General features: G+C 38.1%; 1 protein-coding gene across 1 annotated transcript; it reads left to right on the forward strand.

Moving 5' to 3' along the window:
• The first annotated feature begins 667 nt into the window (after positions 1 to 667).
• agtr1b (angiotensin II receptor, type 1b) lies at positions 668 to 16,174 on the forward strand. Its single transcript, XM_077509698.1, has 2 exons — positions 668 to 762; positions 13,462 to 16,174. The coding sequence occupies exon 2, from the start codon at positions 13,514 to 13,516 to the stop codon at positions 14,606 to 14,608; it is 1,095 nt and encodes a 364-aa protein (XP_077365824.1). The 5' UTR covers positions 668 to 762; positions 13,462 to 13,513; the 3' UTR covers positions 14,609 to 16,174.
• The last annotated feature ends 20 nt before the right edge of the window (positions 16,175 to 16,194 follow it).

Here is a 16,194-nt window from a genome sequence, read left to right on the forward strand (position 1 = left end):
TAACATGCCGATACCATTAATTCCAACGCTAATATAGGATTTTGGTTGCAGCATCTTGTGTCCTGTTGGTGCACGACATTCACTGGTATGTGACATGTTCACTGCATGCCGATCTAAGATATCCTATTGGCCCTTGAATGCTCTGAACCAATGGCAGGACAGCTTTTTCATGTTGAGGAAAAAAAAAAACCGTAACAATCGGTATGGTATCGGTATCGGCCGATACTGCAAAGCTGGGTGTCAGTATCGGTATCGGGAGCCAAAAAAACGGTATCGGAACAACACTAATAATAACCTTGCTTTGAAGTGAATATTTCCAAGTCAAACTATTACATAGATAGAACTGTTTGAAAGTGTTATTTACGACCAAGTGTTGATTTCGAACCCTGCAAGAAGAAGCAGTCTTCTTATGAGCATGAAAATGAGTGATTAAAAGCAGACATGAAGCGGGGAAGCAAAGAGGGAAGGGCTGGAGAGTTGCTGTTGTGAAAGATTGTGTTTATTTGTGCGTGTGTGCACTCAAGAGATGGGCCAGGACAATGTGAGTGTGTAGCAGCACCAGTGTAACTCATTCATCACTTTGTGTGTGTATGTGTAAGAGGGAGGGAGGGGGGCGGTCAGTCCGAGTTGGTGTGTGTGCGCGCGCGTCGGATGGTATTCCTGCTCGTCTGGCTGCGCCAGTTAAGTCGTATCAGAAGCAACCGGTGGCGCACAGCGGTGGTCTCTCACTGGCGGGCTCCTGCACTCACGGCATCGCTTCAGGTAAACACCACCTCACTTTGATGAACTTTCTACATATTTGCAATTGACCGGCTGGTTCTTTTCCACCTGTTGTCGCTGTTTAGCCAAGTAGTTCACGTGGACGTAACAGGGGGGAAATAGAGGATGAAGGGCATGGAGGGGGGGCGTGTGAATACCAAACTGGCCCGTTGAAATCCTCACTTTCCATAAATAATTTCCGAGTGAGAGAGTGCGAGGCTAACGAGGGCATGCAAGAGTTTAAAGAGCAGGGAAATGTGGAAGAGTGTCAATAAGGGCCCCTAATGTGGCTTTTAAAAGGGGCTGCTGTCTTTCCGTAAAGTGAAGAGGAGCTTGTTTGAGGACAGGTTCTGCCTAACATCATGTTTTCCAACTCGTATTGGATTCCATGTTGGGAGAGGGGCTGCTCGGGAACTTTGAAAAGTCTTGACTACAAATCTGGTGACATCATTGTCAAACAAGGACTCTCACACAATGTGGCCTGAGATTTGTTAGAGTTTACAATTGTTGAAGAAAAATTCATCTTTGTAAACAGTATTTGAACTTAGAAAGAGGTGCAATGATTCATGAATTAATTAACAAACTGATCATCAAATTAATCTGAAAAATCGATTGGTCCTTTAGAGACCTTGTTTCATTTAAAATTGTCCAAATTGTTGCAATTTTAGCCTCTCAACAGTAAATACCGACATTCTCACATGCTTGTCTGTAGTCCTCCATGAAAACAGAGTGATTGTGAATGAATGATGAATCAAAACAAAACATTTACAACCATTTGCTTTTACTTTGGTAAATTATGTTTAATACTCATGAATAATTTATGTCAGTGCATTTTCTGCGCTTTCAATTTAAAATAATGTCCGGTTTTTGAATAAAGGATGGAATTAAAGACATTTTTATCATCTGAATCATCTATTAATAGACAAAGTAATCAATAGATTAATCCATTATTAAAATAATAATAAAACTATTGTAGGTAACACGTGTGTTTTTCCTGGTTTAACTACCATTGTGGAGACCGACTTGATCTTGCGTGGACATTTTGGTGGTCCCCACAAGTCCGGACCTCTTTCTGAGGGTCAAAACTTGGTTTTAGAGTTGAGGTTTGAAGTGGATTTTGGTTCACTCTAAAAACAGTAAAAAGTGGTTAAAAAACGAAGTAACCCAATTATGGATCAAAAATGAACCAAACCACTTTATAAGGGTCAATTTGACCCAACTTTCTGGGTTGTTTGATACAAAATTACCCTTTTTTTTTTTACCCAAGTGAAAGATCTGATCAATATTTATGAGTTGTTTTACACTAAATGACCCATTTCTTGAACCAAAGTTGGGTTGAATACACCCAAGTAAAGGATTGGTCCATTTTTGACCCATAGTTGGGTTATTTTTGACCTGGCTATTTTTAGAGCGTTGGAGTTAGGGTAAGGGTGAGGTTTAGGCAATCAGTTGTGATGGTTAAGTTTAGGGTAAGGGACTAGGAAATGCATTACGTCAACAGGATTAAGTGTGTTTAGTGGTTGGCATGTCTGCGTCTCAGATGTGAGGTTGTGGGTTCAATTTGCATGTTTTCACGGTGCTTGCTGGGGTTTTCTCCTGGAGTCTGGCTTCCTCCCAAATCCAAAAATGTGCATGTTAAGATCATTTGGTTCAATTAGCCTCCCGTCAACTCAGAGTACAGTATTGCAGTGTTCTGTGGGCCAGTACAAATGTGAAAGTTGTCATCTTTCAAATTGGTTTGAACGGACTAAACTGTGATTATTTGATCAACTGAAATGCGCTTTGGATTGAACTTTCTGCCAACATCTCCAGCAGAAAACTTGCCCCACTAAGATAGTTAATTATTGTGGTTCTCATTTCAAGTGATGTACAGCTGCACTGAATCATACCGACAACAGTTTGAAGTATTTCGCAGTCTACACCAATCAAAGCTGAGCATTAGCTCCTTTTATTAGATCTCATGGAGAAACTGGCGTCAGCACATCGAGGTACTGGGTAGCATGTCTGCCTCACAGCTTGGATGGAGGCTGAGAGATTCGAGGCTTGGCCCAGGTCTTCATCTGTGAAGTTTGCCCGCTCTCCATGTCCTTGCATCCGTTTTTTGTCTGATACATTCTACAATTTTTCATAATGGGTACATTGAATTATGGAGGCGCACATTCTTTGTGAGTATGGCTTTCATTACCATTACAATCAGAGAAGCAAGCAGCTACTCAGTATTGCCAATTTAGGGGCCTTGGTTCTCTATAGCATATCGTGATTTTTCCAGGCCTCAAGTAACTATTTTCCCCCCAAAAAACGTGATGAGCTAAAAAATAAAGGAGGCCTTTTGGAGAGGCTGAGAATCCATCATTGAAGCTGCAAATTAATGGTACATGCTGGATGCCATCACTGGCAATGTTTAATACAGTTTTTCTTTTTCTTTTTTTTTTAAAGAGAGAGCTCAGAATTGTTCATTCCGTAGTCTTACCGATTCAACGTCCTATCATCATTGCGCTCTCTTTTTTTTTTTTTTTTTACCGGACACTTCAGAGTCTCGCCAGAGTCAGTTCAGACGTTCAGACGGTCAGCATACCAGAGAAAAACTCAGAAAAGATAAAAAGAAAAGAAAGATAAATCAAAGTAAAATCCAGCACCGACCAAACACTTCCTGCCCTCCACATGGTTACAAAATCAGAGTCTTACGCCAACTCCAGAAACCTATAAATTCCAACAAATTAAAGAGATCTCAAGAGACCAGAGGAAAAACTAAAGAGTGGAAGGAGGAAAGGATAGATGAGGCAGAGTGATATCCACAGAAACCAGCACATCCAGTCCATCAAAGTGAAATCCAGCACCAACCAAACACCTCCTGCCATCCGCAAGTTTACAAAACCAGAGTCTTACGCCAACCCCAGAAACCTCTAAATTCCAACAAATTAAGGAGATCTCAAGAGACCAGAGGAAAAACTAAAGAGACTGTTTAATACAGTTTTCTAACACAAACGTTTTTAGAAATAGGAAGCAAACAATTTCACACTTGAAGGGTGGGAAGGCATTCCAAAGAGCCAACTATTTATAGGCAAACAATCCATCAGCTCGCTACTGTCCAGTTTTTGTCTTCACAACAAAAGTAACTGTTGGAGGCATGGTCGAAAGAGGAGATACACGTTTGGAAGTTACCAAGACTGCATTTTAAAATGTGCTTTCATTGATAACTGGTATGCGTGGGAGTGGGACAATATTTTTCAATATTATCAGTGTCAACTCACTAACACTTGATCTATACACAAGCATCAAAGGGCTGTTTAAACCATGTTGCGCTTCTATTCAAAACGATCATCAAACACATATGTTGGATTATTTGAATAAAGTTATCATTCAGAAGTTTTGCAAAGAAATACCACAAAGTGAACATGGTTGCTGTTTTGTTGTTGCACACTTCTAAAGGTAGCAAAAAATGTCAATATGATCATGTACCATATTGTTATCGCTCAAGCCAACTTCAAATATTCCTGTAATATGTGTTTTTTTGTTTACCTCAAATAGGCATGTGTACACCAAATATGTACTGTGGATGAATACTGATGTATTATGACATCGCGGGTAGTTTTCCTCTATATGGTCACCGTCTATAATGAAGTGTGTAACTCCATTTTTTTTTTTTTTTTTTTTTTTGCAAAGAAAATGTTTTTATTGTGTTTTGGTGAAAAAAAAATAATAATTGAAATACTGCTTTTCACTTCACTAATATTATGCTGGAGTATCAATACGGTACAGTAAATGGTAATGATAAATATACTTTTTTTTCACTTAAATGAAAAGCATGTTGCATATCTCTAAAACCTCTGAGATTTTTTTGTTTTTCATTTTATACAAAACACAAGAAGAATGTGTTTTTTGGATTATTATTATTTTTTTTTAAATCACAAAATTTCATTGGACGGCATATTGATATTTGATGCCAATGTATTGATGCCATGTAAAACGCTATATTAAGAGATAATGATGTATCCATTTGTTCTTAACTAACAAATGCGATGTATTGTGGTTGTTTTGTTTTTTTTAATGGTTGCCTCTAAATGAATAGAAGGTTGTTTTTTTTTGTGCATTAGATTTTAAAATTGAAGATACAACTTTTCAACTGCTTGCAACACTATCCATAAACAGTGATTCTATTCTTGTCAAAATATTATATATTGTGGAATTACTAGTTTTACTTTGGACAGCACCCGTATCCATGCCAAACGATCCATTAGCTGCTCCTTATTTAGATGATACATGCACACATACTTCAATGGAGAATGCAGAGGGTGTGCTGCTCTTTAACTGGCTGTCATCATCATTGTGTGGATGGATCACACTTGCCCTCAGTCGCATTTCCTTCCGGGGATGACGCATCCAGAGTTTACGCCCATGCCACGTCACAATCTGCAATGAGATGGTTTAAAAAGAGTGACTTGGTGAAATTGGCCATGAAGAGGAAGTAAAGAATTCATCAGACAGATTAAATATAAAAGGAACAATCTAAAAACATAATTAAAAATGAGACAAAGAAAACAAGATTTGGGGAAAAATGCAAAATGTGAGGGGGAAAAAAAAAAATCACAAACATAGAATTAAATGAAAACTTAATAAATAATAGTTAAACTCCCAGATCTTTGGAAAGATAAACTAGTGGATTAAGAATGAACAATAATAATAATAAAAATAAAATAAAATACAAAACACAAGCAATAGAAAATATTAGCTTAAAAATGTCAAATATTAGAAATATAGTAATTTCACAAATACAAAAATATTAGCGGCACATAAAATACATTTAAAAAAAAATTAAAAGAAAGATTGCAACAATACTATCCATCCATCCATCCATTTTCTTGACCGCTTATTCCTCACAAGGGTCGCGGGGGCTGCTGGCGCCTATCTCAGCTGGCTCTGGGCAGTAGGCAGGGGACACCCTGGACTGGTTTGCAACAATACTAGACAAAAAAAAATATAAACAATTAGCCAAATGTGGAAATATTCCTAAATAAAGAAATATTAGGGAAAAAAGGCAAGACTTTACTCAATACTTGATAAAAACACAAATATTTAAATAAATTAAATTATTTAAAAAAATAGACAAAAAACCTACACAAATACAGATTTTTTTTTTGTAATTAAATATCAAACAAAATAAATACACAAATATGAATTATTGTGACTATTTTATAGGGCAGCCTCACAGCACGTTTCATCGGACCGTCCGTCCAGAGGAAGCATCTTTGATGACGATCCGGTATCAATCATTAACTCCATCAAGCCCACATTACGCTTGGCTGTACGTGTGGCCAGCCTTGCACACGCACGACGGGTGGCGTGTGGAAGGCGGGAGCCGGCGCGCAGTCCAAGGGCAGCCTCGCATAGCTCTGTTGATGGGAAGCATGTTTTTTATTTACTCGCTCAAACCCGAGCTGTGATTTCACTTTCACACAACTTGCCATGATCGCGGGAGGAGGTCATTTTCAAATAGAGCGAATGTAAAAAGTCTACACCCATCTTGATCAAGTGCCAGTTTTTTTTGGTTTGTTTTTTAAACAGACAAAAACAAATGAGAGCATTATAAAACATTTCTAAACTTTTCAAGGGGGAGGGAGTAAAAGTAAACAAAGTGAGCTAATGAGGTTGTTGCACAAGTGTGAACACTTTTCTAACTGGGGATGTGACTCATGTTAAACGGGATTCGGAACACAACTTACACCGTTTGAAATGCTTCTGATTAACTCAAAAATAAAGTTCAGATGTTCTAGTTGGCTTTTCCTGACATTTTTGTAGTCAGCACAAGCCAGGTCTGTAGAGAGCTTCCACGGTGTCAGAGAGATCTCATCAAGGAGTCAGGAGAAAGTACAAAAAAGTTTCCAAGACATTAGCTATACCGTGGAACACAGTTTAGAGTACAGCAATCCCCAAGAGGAGGAAAATAAGGTACAAAAGTGACATTACTAAGAGTTGGACATTCCTCCAAAATTAAATAAAAAAAATGAGAAGAGAAGTCAGGGAGGCTGCCAAGAAGCTGGCAGCAATATTGAAAACGCTGCAGGAATTTCTGGCAAGTACTGGGTGGTACATGTAACAAAAGTCTCCTGTTTTCTTTATACTCTAAGTCTGGGCTAAAGGTGGGGTGGCAAGAAAGAACAACGAACAAAAACATTCAAACCAACTACATTTGCAAAAACACCCTTGAAATCTCTCTTGAAATGCATGTGGGAAAATATTTTTCTGATCCAATGAAATCAAGGTTTGGACATAATACAAATGAAATGTATGTTTGACACAAAGTGAAGCATGGTGGTGGCACCGTGGCAACAATGTACAAAGCTAAAATGTCAGGAAAAGCCTACTAGAACATCTGAAATGTGTTTAATCTGTGAATGGTGTCTGACAGCTCTGTGCTGACTCCCCGTTATCATGAATTTGAAAGTGATTGGCGGTTAATTCTGAACACAGACCCACTTATAGGAGGGTGTGCACACTTGTGCAACCACATTACATTGGATGTGTACTACACAGGCTACACTTTTGTCAATGTTGGCAAAAGTTACTTAAAAATGTGGTCTGTCAGTGGCCATTCTTTCAGGCAGTGGGTTCCCCCCACCCCCACCTCCAACATCCTGCTATTGCTGTCTTGATTGTTCGCCATAAGCCTTGCTTGACCTTTACGCTTCTTCCCTGGATGAGGATGCAGCTTCGACCTCCATGTTTACCTTCCTGTTTTGCGGTCACCCCGGCTTTATGGTGGCCATTCAGTAATGTGCCATCTCGGCATATCTGCGCCATTAAAAATCACCGGCTTCCGAGCACCTAGCTCCCGTCTGTCACACCTCGTTGTTTGCCTTTGTGCACTTCCCTTATGGAAAAACACTTGAAATTCTCATAAAAATCATAAACGGGGCACATGGTGGAGATTTTCGACGTTATTTGCATTGGCCCTTATCAGAAATCGTCTGTGAAACGAGAGAATTGGTCGGAAATGCTTCAAAAGTGAAACCAGTGTTCACACATTTTATTAAGAACACCTGCAAGAGACAGCACAACATTTTTTAAATAGATATCAAAATAAATGCACAATTAGAATCTTTTTTTTTTTTAAGAAAAAAAAATTGGAAAAACATTTAAAATATTAAAAATGCATAATTATTAGAAAATGGAAAATATCACATCATATAATAATAAAATAAAATAAAAAATATATAGATTTATTATTAAAACAGTTTGGACTAAAAAAAAAAAAAAAAAGCCAAAATATAAATGAATAACAAAAAAAAAAAAAACTATGACTAACATTACATAAAAAAAAATATCCAAATATTACACGAAAATTTAATTAGATGAGAAATACAAAAGTAGAAAATAAATACAAAAAAAATACACAATTAGAATCTTTTTTTTTTTTAAAGAAAAAAAATTTGTATAAACATTTCAAATATTAAAAATTAATAATTATTAGAAAATAGAAAATAGATCATATAATAAGAAAATCAAATAAAAAAAATAGATTTATTATTAAAACAGTTTGGACTAAAAAAAATATGCCAAAATATAAATGAATAATAAAAAAAACTATGACTAACATTATATAAAAAAAATATCCAAATATTACAGGAAAATTTAATTAGATGAGAAATACATCCATCCATCCATCCATTTTCTTGACCGCTTATTCCTCACAAGGGTCGCGGGGGGTGCTGGCGCCTATCTCAGCTGGCTCTGGGCAGTAGGCGGGGGACACCCTGGACTGGTTGCCAACCAATCGCAGGGCACACAGAGACGAACAACCATCCACACTCACACGCACACCTAGGGACAATTCGGAGCGCCCAATTAACCTGCCATGCATGTCTTTGGAATGTGGGAGGAGACCGGAGTACCCGGAGAAGACCCACGCGGGCACGGGGAGAACATGCAAACTCCACCCAGGAAGGTCCGAGCCTGGACTCGAACCGGAGACCTCAGAACTGGGAAGCGGACGTGCTAACCACTCGACTACCGTGCCGCCGATGAGAAATACAAAAGTATAAAATAAATACAAAAAAATACATAAAATACATACATATAAGTTGACAGAAGAACAATTTGTCAACATAACGAAATTTTTGTTATGATTCAAATAAATATATTTGACAAAAAGTACCAAAATATGGGATGAAAAAAAAGTAGGACTCATCATGCACTTAACCACCACTGAAACCACAATAACAAATATATTGTTAATAATTGTTAATCAAAAAGGAGCCTCTGACTACCGTAACCCCAAAATAAAGTTCAGATGCTCCCCTTAGGCTTTTCCTGACATTTCTTTGCTTTCTAGCAACTTCTTCGATGCTTCTTGGCTGCCTCTCTGACCAGTTTGCAATATCTTGTGCTTTCATCAATTTTGGACGGACATCCAGTTCTTGGAAGTTATTTATTACGCTCTCATGTTTTGAAATCCCAAGAACCTGATATTTGAACAGGAGTGTATTGACTTTTTATAGCCGCCACATGCTCACCTGCAGCTATACAGTAGAACGGCTGTTCTAATCATTAACAATGGAAAGCAACATACTGTCCAAGTAAATAATAAAGCAATGACGTGCAATGCCAGGGCCTGTGCAGGAAAGTGTGCGCGATAGCCCATCATTGTGTTGACCTTGGCAGTGCCAAGTCGTCCTCCACAAGTAACAATCCTCACGTCCATAACCGATACGCTTGTTGTTCCTCACAAAAGTTGGTGGAACGTTTCAAGAAGTGGGAAGATAAAATTGTTATGGGGAATGATGCAGCATTGCCTTTTAACGTGCTCTTTTGTTTCTTCTTAGAGGTACTATTTTTCTTTTTTGTTACGTCATTATGTAATGTTATAGTTTGTGTTTATTTTTTATTTAAAGCAGCACATACAAAAAAATATTTATTCTTGAAATCTTCCAATATTCTTTTAATAAATAAATAAATAAATAAATAAATAAACTATTGAAACTTTTTTACTGTTTTTGTTTTTATTCAGATTTTTTACATTTTAAAAAATTATCTAAAAGAAAATTACAGAGCAACTTCAAGAGTAAACGTAATGATTACAATATTATTTTAGACAGGAATGCCACTGGTGGATGAGAAAATATTAAGGTGACTCAACTCGCAACATGTATTTGAATAATTTTGACAAAAATGAAAGACTCAAAATGTTACATATTTCAAGAAAATTAATGAGGACTTTTACCGGTGGGAAAAAAATATATATATCTGAATATATGTTTGCAATCATTAATATACATGACTATTAATCAAATTAATGACTGGAATACTATTACACGATGCCTCTGTGTTATAAACTCTAATAATAAAGCACTCGAAAAAATTATTGATAGAGACCATGATTGTTTTTTGTATAACATTCATGAATGTAAAAATGTAGCAATTAATTGTTTTGAGTGTGTTGTCACATTTTATATATTTACAATAATAAATTTCAAATATGTTTTATTCCTATATAATTTATAACATTTTACATAAGTATGAAATGTACTATTTCAGACGTTGCTGATGTACAATTACTATCGTGAAGCAATAACGCCATCTTGTGGCAAAACATAGCTCAAAGTGAGTTGTCAAACAGTCTACTTCAGCACTTTAGCAATGCATAACAATTTAGTTTATATTATTACACAAAAATAATATAAACTATACAGTATTATTTCTTTTTTTGTATTCTTTAAAGGCACTCATTCTTCAGTTTCAATTTCCCCTAATAGGTTACAAACACTGAATTTATAAGCCAAGTCAGTTTTTGACATTTTTAGGTTACGTATCTGAATAAATCGAGATAAGGCATATCTCAAATGAAAAAAATAATAATCAAGATTTAGTTCGGATGTTCACATATAGGGGGCAGTCCAATTATTGCACTCAGCTCTTTTTTTTTTTTTTTTAAGTTCTTGTGTCAGTGAATCCACACATTAGTATGAATGTCATTTATGATCTTTGACGTAATATTGACAGATTTGATTGACTCGCTCTCTCGCAAAATTGCATTTAAAAAAAATTGAGTTACCCCACGGTCGCCATCAGTGGTTCAATTCTTTTGTGCATGCTGCAACTATTATTTTAGGCCTACTAATGAGTCCCACAGAGCCATTAAACATAAAAAGTTTAATTTCATCTTTCTTTGCCATACAAATGGAAGCAATGGCTAGCCCCGGGCCAATTTTCCACCGCACGCAGGTTTGATTTTCTCACCGGGCAAAAAAAAAAAAAAAAAGTTTCCAGACGCCGAATCCCCGCTGTCTTGTTTGTTTAGGTGCACGCTGATTAGAAGTTCTCACGCTGGGGCACAACTTATCGAGGCGAGCTTTTTGAAACGCGTTTTCTTTTAATGGTGCGCTTCGTGGCAAAAAATTGTGAGCGAAGACCTTTATGTCTGACACAGATGAGCATTCGCCATTGTGTCAAAGTGCCGTAGTATAGTGCCAGGACTTACTAGATGTCTTTTATTTATTTTTTATTTTTTTGCCTGAAGTATCAGTGACTGGTATTGGCAGCCTCTACTAGTACACGATACCAATACCTGGAAATTTATTCCCCAATCTTTTTTTTTTTTTTTATTAAAATGTGTATTTTTTTCTGATATCTATGTATTTTTTTCCTAAACCATTTTGTACAAAGAAAAAACAAATAGTGTCATTTTTTCATATTTATCTTTCCTAAGTCTCACATTTTGCATTTCAACAATTAATTTACTTGTGCATCATTTCATCCTTGGCTCTTCAGCATTCATTGCACTTTGTACACAAATTGCATTCTCCAGTTATTAATCCTCCTTCTGGGGGCTTAGAGTCCACCCAGATGGACGGAATGTCGCCGTTCATTAGCCGAGAGACGATTAAATGAGGAGTCGGGACGTTGAACATCTGAGTAACGACGTTCCTGAGGAGCATTTTTGGAATAGAAGGGCATCTGACATCTGTTTTTTCCACGGCCTCCTCTTTTAGCGAGGTAGCATAAAGCGTAAGGATGGTTTTAATGCGGGGGTCTGTGATGAGCTCGTGTGTAGGGGTGAGCGCTTCCGTGTGGATTTAGCGTTTATGGGCCGTGCTGGTGCCAGAGGTGGCAATAGTACTCACACTCAGAATAGTTTCTCTCTTTTATTGACTTGCATTGTGCTTGTATAGAAGAAGACGAGTTGGTGGGGGTGGTTGAGGGGCTGTCACTGGACACGTTTTCAAAACAACTTCTTTCTATAGTTTGTTAACGTTGTGAACTAACTAACAATAAGAAAAATTCTAAAATGACTAATGAGCTACACTTGAAACCTGTATTTGTTTATTAAGATTTGACAATGCAGTTTAGAACAGAAGCTGCTAGTTTTTAAGATTGCTACAAGACAACCTATACGCCACAAATCAGTCAGTCTGACTACACCAAACAAGGCTGTAGTTAAGTCAACTTTTACTGAGTCCAAGTCAAGTCCAAGTCAAGTTGAGATCAAGAGTAAACTTTAAGAACGAAAAATACTACTTTCATGACCACAAAATTAGAGAAATTTGCCTCATAAAAAATAATAATAATAACAAATAATCAGGAATAAAAGCCTAAACATTGGCAAGCCCAACGGACGACAAATGCCAAGGAGTCAAGTCCAAGACAACAACAAAAATGTCTGCACTCGAGTACTACAGCTCTGAAATAAGGCCATGGATAAGGAATATCATGCTTCTCTGAATCTGATTTACCACTTTTTTTTTTTTTTTTTTTTTTTTAAATTTAGGTCTTAAAGATCTATTTACATTTTTCATATTTTCTTTGCAAATGTATTTTTGTAGGTTGTAGGTTAACGTGAAATAAAGTACATAAATATTAGTAAATGGCACAAAACCATATCATAAAATACTGACAAATATTAACAAAAACAAACCAAAAAAATACAAAAAAAAAAGACAAGAAAAAGATACATTTAGTTCGATTATGGAAAAATATAATAATCACGATTATTTAAAAGATGGGTTTTTTTTGGTACAAAATAAGAAAATGTTCAAGCATTTAAAAATATTAAGACCAATTTAAAAAAATAGAATACTATAATTATACAAGTTCCTTTTGGACCAAACAGAATTTATAATAATACATATTTATAATAATATATATTTACTTATTTATGTTGGCAAAAACTTGAAGTTGGAGTGCAGCTTGTGCACTGTGCAGTACGACGATCATTTATTTTCTTTTTAAAATAAAATTATGCAAGTTCCTTGTGGATGAAATAATTTATGAAATTACTGTATTTTTTTATTTAAAAAAGGCGCAAATGTATACATTTAAACAACTCAAAAATTAGTATTAATAATCTGTTTTCTGATTATACTGATTTTGTAATTGTGGAGTATTCCCTCGTTTTTCTGCTGGGGTTAGGTTCCAATAAATACCCCCCGCAATAAGTGAAATCTGCGAAGTAGTTAGCTTAATGTCTTACATTTATTATAAATGTTTTAGGGCTCTAAAACCCTTTACATTTTCACACATTTCTCTCTTGTTTAAAAATTCTCAATGTTCAAACCTTCATACATTTAAAAAAAATATGCACATTACTGTAAAAAAAAAATTAAAAATGCACTGAACAGTGTTACAGCGAGGGCACAGTGGATTTGAAATTGTAATTGAATTAATTGCACAGCTGATACCTTTTTTTTTCTTGTGGTGTTCCCACTATAGGACTTGACCTGTTGAACAATTCCATCATTTGTCAGCGGAACGCGAGCAAAAAATGGAGAACGGCACAGCAGGGACGACGAAGCCCATCAACCTGACATGCGGCATTTCCGGAAACCACAGCATCATCTACACCTTGGTGCCCATCGTCTACAGCTGCAACTTTGTCATCGGCATTGTGGGCAACAGCATGGTGGTGGCGGTCATCTACTGCTACATGAAGCTCAAGACGGTGGCCAACATCTTCGTGCTCAACCTGGCCGTGTCCGACCTCACGTTCCTCATCACGTTGCCGATGTGGGCCACGTTCACCGCCATGGGCTACCACTGGCCCTTCGGCGGGTTCCTGTGCAAGACTAGCGCCGGTTTGGCCATGCTCAACCTGTACACCAGCACCTTCTTCCTCACCGCACTCAGCATCGACCGCTACCTGGCTATCGCGCACCCGGTGCGCTCGCGCCGCTTCCGCACGGTGGCGTACGCCCGCGCCACCTGCGCGGTGGTGTGGCTGCTGGCCTTCGCCCTCAGCGTGCCCACCGTGTTGACGCGGGACGTGCTCCGCATCGCCAACTCCAACAACACCTGGTGCGGCGTCCTGCACCCCACCGCAGAGAACCGCGACCGCTTGAAAGGTCTCCTGCTGGCCATCAACCTCATGAAGAGCCTGATGGGCTTCGTGGTGCCGTTGGTCGTCATCGTCACGTGCTACTGCCTGATCGGGCGGGCGCTGGTGGGCGCCAGGCGCATCCAGAAGAGCTCGCGCTCGCGCGACGACGAGGTCCTGCGCATGCTGGCCGCCGCCGTCCTGGCCTTCTTCCTGTGCTGGATGCCGCACCAGGTGTTCCACTTCCTGCAGGTTCTCACCCAACTCATGCAGGTGGAGAACTGCGCCATGGTGGAAATCATCGACACCGCCATGCCCTTCACCATCTGCCTGGCTTACCTCAACAGTTGCGTCAACCCCATCCTCTACGGCTTTGTGGGCCGGAACTTCCGCAAGAACTGCAAGCGGCTGCTGCGATGCGCGCCCGCCGGACCGCCGGGGACGCATCCGAGCATCAGCTCCAAGATGAGCGCGCTGTCCTTTCGGGCCTCCGAGGCGCTGAGCCTGACGGCCCTCAAGAGCAAAGCGTCGTCCGATGGGAAGTAACGTGCGGGGAGAAGAGTGCCGAAGTGGCCGAAGAAGAACACATTCCACGGTTGGAAAATCCGAACACTCCAAGCACTAAAGCACGCAGTGACTAGTCTTGCTGTTCTGTAGCATGCTGCTCCACAAGGAATATTTAGAAGAAATATATGTCACTCAATGTAATGCCGAAGCCTTCTTTGCTGAAGCGGGGTACACACATACCAACAATCAGGCCTAGTTACCGCATTTTCCATCCCAATTACTGGATGCCTCGAAAAGTTTACCCTGTGATGTGGGGTGGTAAGAGAAATTTTCCATCGCTGATATGCTAAGAAAACAGTCTGGGCTGACAAATGTAAATATTCAAACTTTCCGATTACAAATCCTTACGTATAAAGATTCAACAAAGAATTGGGTCAAGCTACAGAGCCCATGATCGTGATATGAAACAGATGAATAGTTAATTCAGAATAAACACATGCCGACAATCGGACGAAGTCTGAGCATATTTCCTCACTTGCAATCAAATTTAGAGCTGCCAAAATTATTAATCGGCAACGGTTTTAATAATCAGGTTATCGTTTGGAGCCATTTTCCAATTTAAAATGGTCCAAATCCTCTGATTTCAGCATATTAACAGTAATTGTTGACTGATTTCTGTCGTCCTTCATGAACGAAGACTGATTATCTTCTGTATTTCATCAAAATAATTTGCAAACATCTGTTTTCACTTTAAAAAACAATGACCGAACCAGTAAGGTTCAATCCCTTTTTTTTTTTTTTTAAATCACGAAATAAACACCAATCACTGATTAATAAACAGTATTCCGGGGGTATTAATATACTTTAATGCAAGATTGAATCAGATTAGTCAATCAAATGATTGAATTATCAACAGATTATTTGATTCTAAAAATATTCGATACTGACAGCACTAATCAAAATCTGCAAAAACACCACGATCCTTGCACTCTGTGATTGTGGTGTGAAACTGAATGATAGCCAATCAAGGGCCAATCACAAATCGATTTGAAGTTCACCCACAAATAGTGAAACAACTGCTTGTGCTGAACATTAGAATATGTAACAAAAATTGATCGTCAAACTTTTATGTTCACAACAGACCGCACAGACAAAAACATTTGGTAATTTAGCATCAGAGGAAACTGCTGTCTCATTTTTAAAAAAACATTTAAATAGTACAGACCGGTATACGTCTATTCCGCTTCAACCGAGTGTTTGCATGCTGCATGATGTTGGACTTTTAAGGACGCGATGTAGTCATGCATCTCAGCGATAAAATGTTTTGTGTGCTCAGCAGCTACTTTGACAAAAGCAAAAAAAAAAAAAAGTGTCACAAAGCGAAAAACGTGGCGTAAATGTACTGTACAGCATGAAAATATTGAGGATGCTCTCTGGTCGTTGTACTGTCCAATGTTCTCCTCGTGAAAATGTCAAAATAATGTACAAAAAAAAAATTGAAATGGGGTGGTTGTCTTTGTGGTATTTAAATATGTGGATATATATTGTTTTCTACTGTCTGTGTGTACAGTTGTGAATATGTGAGAATATAAATAAATATAACATTAAAATGGATGCTATTCTAT

This window comes from Festucalex cinctus, chromosome 20 (assembly GCF_051991245.1).
Source record: "Festucalex cinctus isolate MCC-2025b chromosome 20, RoL_Fcin_1.0, whole genome shotgun sequence".
Lineage (NCBI taxonomy): Eukaryota > Metazoa > Chordata > Actinopteri > Syngnathiformes > Syngnathidae > Festucalex > Festucalex cinctus.

Excerpts from the sequence above, each read along its gene's own strand:
- agtr1b (XM_077509698.1), top strand. The coding sequence starts at position 13,514 with ATGGAGAACGGCACAGCAGGGACGACGAAGCCCATCAACCTGACATGC.